General features: G+C 38.6%; 1 protein-coding gene across 1 annotated transcript in view; it reads left to right on the top strand.

Annotated features, from left to right (window-relative positions):
- LOC122265127 (neuronal acetylcholine receptor subunit alpha-5) overlaps positions 1-5000 on the top strand; it is a 15511-nt gene that overhangs the window by 9944 nt on the left and 567 nt on the right. The window contains exons 5-8 of the mRNA XM_086543592.1: positions 506-701; positions 1986-2138; positions 3746-3912; positions 4570-5000. The exon at positions 4570-5000 is cut by the window's right edge and continues 567 nt beyond it. Coding sequence (XP_086399718.1) covers positions 506-701; positions 1986-2138; positions 3746-3912; positions 4570-4779 — 726 coding nt within the window. The 3' untranslated portion in view covers positions 4780-5000. The remainder of the gene's footprint in view (positions 1-505; positions 702-1985; positions 2139-3745; positions 3913-4569) is intronic.

Below are 5000 nucleotides of genomic sequence, written 5' to 3'. Positions count from 1 at the left end.
CTTACCTAACCTCATACCTACCTACCTAACCTCTTACCTAACCTCATACCTACCTACCTAACTCCTCATATACTCACCTAACCCTTTCCCCATCATTACCTAACCTCATACCTACCTACCTACCTAACCTCTTACCTAACCTCATACCTACTTACCTAACTCCTCATATACTCACCTAACCCTTTCCCCATTACCTTACCTCTCACTTACCTAACCTCATACCTACCTACCTGACTCCTCAGCTACTTACCTAACCTTTTCCCATTACTTAAACTCTTACCTACTTACCCAATCCTTATCTACTTACCTAACCCTTTCCCCATTACCTAACCTCACACTTACTTACCTAACCTCATACCTACCTACCTAACTCCTCATATACTCACCTAACCCTTTTTCCCATTACCTAACCTCACACCTACTTACCTAACACCCCATCTACTAACCTAACCCTTTTTCCCATAATTACCCAACCTCACCAACCCCCCTTTCTCTCCCCCACCAGACAGACATAAACACCGGCGTGGGTGACAGCGGCAAAAACCTCAGCTTGACAGAATGGGTACTCGAAGACGCCAAACTGTCAAGAACAGTCAAGAGGCACAGGTGCTGTCATGAGCCTTACGTCGCCATCAGAGTTGACGTCAAAGTCCGGAGAATAGCGCCTGTTTTTTACTGGACTGTGAAGATGCCAGCTGTTTGTGAGTTTTTTGGGTCCCTTTGTGTTCTGTGGGGTTTTTGGTGTTGTTGTTGTCATTGTTGTTATTGTTGTTGTTGTTGTTGTTATCGTTATTATTATTGTTATTGTTATCATTATTATTATTATTATTATTATTATTATTATTATTATCATTATTGTTATTATTATTATTATTATCATTATTTTTTTATTATCATTATCATTATTATTATTGATATTATCATTATTTTTTATTATTATTATCTTTATTATCATTATTTTATTGATATCATCATTATCATTATTATCATCATTAAGATTAGTTTTCATCATTATCATCATCATTAGTAGTAGTAATTTCCGGATGATTCGAATTAATAATGATGATGATTATGATGTCAATAATGATGATAAGGAGGAGGTGAATGAAAATAATGATAATGACAATGACAATAATGATACTAGTAAGCATAATGATAATAATGATACCAGTAAACATAATAATGATAATAGTAATCATTATTTCATCATTTCTATAAAGATATAAATCGTGAATACAATTAAAAGAATGATTATAATGATTATAATGATTATAACCATCAAAGTAATAGTAATAAAGATACAATGCTGATAATCACAATGATGATTATGCTGATAATAACGATAGTAATGATAATATAACGATAGTAACAACAACAATATAACCAATGATAATGATAACAACATTGAGGACATTAATAATCGTTATCATTATTTTTATTATCGTCATTATTACAATTATCATTATAACTATCACTTTCATTTCTATCCTTATTATCATTATGGTTATCCTTTTCATTTCCATCCTTGTTATCATCATTATTGCCACTATGAATATTTATACAATGATAATGATAACATAATAGGATCCCTTTTTTCATTTACTTTTGTAAATATTTTGTTTGTTTTTGCCTAAGTCATCAGTCGTTAAGAATATATACATATATATATATAACTGTTACACGATATGTCTGTTATAATCGTTAATTTTTTTTAAACCCTTGATAATTTATTCATGTTTATTCATGTAATTTGTTCTATTACTATTCCTCTAATTATATCACTTCCTCCTTCGTTTTCTACGCATTCTTCGTATTTCTATTTTGCTTCTTTTCCTTATTATTCCCAAAGGTCTTGATGATTTATTCATGTCTTTCTCTCAAGTCATTTGTTCTATTACTATTCCTCTAATTATATCACTTCCTCCTTCGTTTTCTACGCATTCTTCGTATTCCCATTTAGCTCCGTTTCCCTTTTATTCCCGAAGGTCTGAGCCTGCTGGCGCTGGTGGCGTTCCTGCTCCCTCCCGCGGCCGGAGAGAAGGTCGTGTTCGGGGGCCTGTGTCTGGTCCTGGACGCCCTTTTCGTCGGCTATTGCACCTCCGTCGTGGGTCACGCGCCCTCCCACACGCCTCTCATAGGTGGGTGGGTGGGGGGAGGGGAGAGGGAGGAGGATGTGTGTGTGTGTGTGTGGGTTTGTGTGTGTCTATATATTCACATACACACGCATATATATATATATATATATATATATATATATATATATATATATATATATATATATATATATATATATATATATATATATATGTATACGCAATGTGTGATGCCTACACCTGATTATAGAGAGATAGATAGATATCAAGAAAGGTCGAGTCGCCCATTTGCCCATTCCCTTCAGAGTAATTCGCTTCAGCGCCGACCAACTATTGAGTGTATCATAGGAATTACTGGGTAAAACGAGAAGGACATTCTCATTATATAACGAACATGTATTAGACTCCTATAATCCTATAATCACCTCCCACTAACCTCGAGTCAAAAGAAAGTCAGCGTTTATCACAGAACTTGAGACCAGAAAGCATATCTAATTCCTCACACTGCATTGCCAGCTGATTGATATGCAACTACTAATAATTAATGAGCTAGTGCATGAATGGCAAAGTCAGGCAGATGCAATGATGCAGAGATCAAAGCGCATGCAAAGCTGTAATCAACTCGAGGGGAGATTGACGCCAGCCTTCAGAATTAACCCACAATTTTACACATTTTTAGAGAGATATTTTTACATTTTTAAAGAGATAATTTTACATTTTTAAAAAGATATTTTATGTTTCCTGTAGTCATCGCACGTACGTATGGTTCTTGAAAGGCTTGTATGGGTATAATAGGCCTATCTAGATTCATTTTTGTTGTTGCAATAGTGAGTCATAAGTTGAAAGAAAAGTGTATGTACACTTCGGTCTATATACCTACACATGTTGATAGGAGGAATTTGCATGCACTGAATCTTTTTTATGATTTGAGTCACTTGCTAGGACACGTCTATAGGTCTGTGTGTGTGTGTATGTGAGTGTGTGCGTGTGTGTGTGTGTGTGTGTGTGTGTATGAATCTATACTTGCATGCATCATTGTAGACCTGATAAGTATAATGGGGTGCCAATTCCCCTCTTAGCAGAGGGTTTTTGCCCCGTAATTTCCAATGTATAATTCACAATCTCACGATCTCACGGAGCAAAAATCATCGCTATAATTGGTCAGTTTTCAATAAAAATCACGATAAATGATTGACACGGTAAGGATTCACTCCATACCGTTAGTATAGGCGACCGGTATCCTTTCAGTAAAATCTGTCTTTATGATAAGTCTAACATTTCTTTTAGTTTGTTATGTATGTCATGCAATCCCCTATTACCTGGTAAAGTTGCAGTTATGATCTCAACAGCTAGGAATTGGAGTCTTCCCATACCTTGATAACTCTGTAATATCATTTCTATTGTTATTATCATCATCACTAAATAAAGTCATTATCATCATTACCATGTGTCTTCACCTTCAATACTATTATCACTGTCATGAGTACCATCACTCTTAGCACTATCATTATCAAAATCATTACTCTCACCATCACCAATGACATTATCACCACCACCCTTACGATTACCATAATCATCACCATCACTATCACCATCACTATTCTTATCACCAACGTTATAATCAGCATATTTTACACACATCCTCCCTACAGTGCTGATGGTGTGTCAACAATTCTTAATTCTGGTCGTGGGTGTCCTCGTCGCCTCAGTCGTGTTGCGGATGTCGAGGGAACCGCACGCGTGCCATTTCCCTTCTGTGTTCAAAGGACCCCTCCTTGCTGTCTCCTACTTCCTGTGCCTGGGGTCCTATAGGAGCATGGTGAGTCGCGGGTCCTTTTTGATTTTTGTGGTGTGAGAGAAGGGAGGAGGGGAGGAATCTTTGGGAAGGGGAAGAGAGAGAGAGAGAGAGAGAGAGAGGGAAGGAGAGAGAGAGAGTATGTGTGTGTGTGTGAAAGAGAAGAGAGAAAGAGAGAGAGAGTAAAGGAGTCGCAGGTCCTTTTGACCTTTGTGGTGAGAGAAGGAAGAAGGGGAGGAATCCTTGGGAAGGGGAAGAGAGAGAGAGAGAGAGAGAGAGAGAGAGAGAGAGAGAGAGAGAGAGAGAGAGAGAGAGAGAGAGAGAGAGAGAGAGAGAGAGAGAGAGAGAGAGAGTGTGTGTGTGTGTAAGAGAGAGAGAGATAGAGAGTGTATATATATGTGTGTGTGTGTGTGTTAGTGTGTGTGTCTGTGTGTGTGTGTAAAAGAGAACGAGAGAGAGAGAGAGAGAGAGAGAGAGAGAGAGAGAGAGAGAGAGAGAGAGAGAGAGAGAGAGAGAGAGAGAGAGAGAGAGAGAGAGAGAGAGAGAGAGAGAGAGAGAGAGACCACCCTCCCTTCCAACCCACCAGCTAATCATCCCACCGACGTCAAAAGCTCATTCATCCCAGTCTCCCAACCGCGCCAATACAACACTTTTTTTCTTTCCCTTCTCTTCCCTCTTAAGGTTTCGAAGTCGTACCAGAGCTTCGCCTTCTTCGCCAAACAAGACGAGCTCGAAATAGGCGAAGGCACGACCCAAGACCCACACCGAAGACGGGAAATTAGCGATGCTCACGAGTGGCTCCTCTTGGGTGCTGTCGTTGATCGTCTCGCCCTGTTGCTGAGCGTTGCAGTTTGCTTCATCAGTCTCATTCGGTTCAGCTGCGTCGTGTAAAAGCTTCGAGTGAACGGTGTGTGTGTTTGTGTGTTGTGTTTGTGTGTGTGTTTGTGTGTTTGTGTGTGTGTGTGTGTGTGTGTGTGTTTGTGTGTGTGTGTTGTGTGTGTGTATGTGTGTGTGTGTGTGTGTGTGTGAAATAATCTGCCTAATTCAGCTCAAGAATGATAACATTAATATTTAAAGATAAAGAAAAAAAAAACTCTTGTCCAACATGAGAC

Source organism: Penaeus japonicus, unplaced genomic scaffold, assembly GCF_977035675.1.
Source record: "Penaeus japonicus unplaced genomic scaffold, GWHDUDI00000001_assembly GWHDUDI00000013, whole genome shotgun sequence".
NCBI classification, from domain to species: domain Eukaryota; kingdom Metazoa; phylum Arthropoda; class Malacostraca; order Decapoda; family Penaeidae; genus Penaeus; species Penaeus japonicus.
The sequence above is the reverse complement of the archived record's forward strand: the minus strand, read 5'-3'. Positions and strand labels throughout refer to the sequence as shown.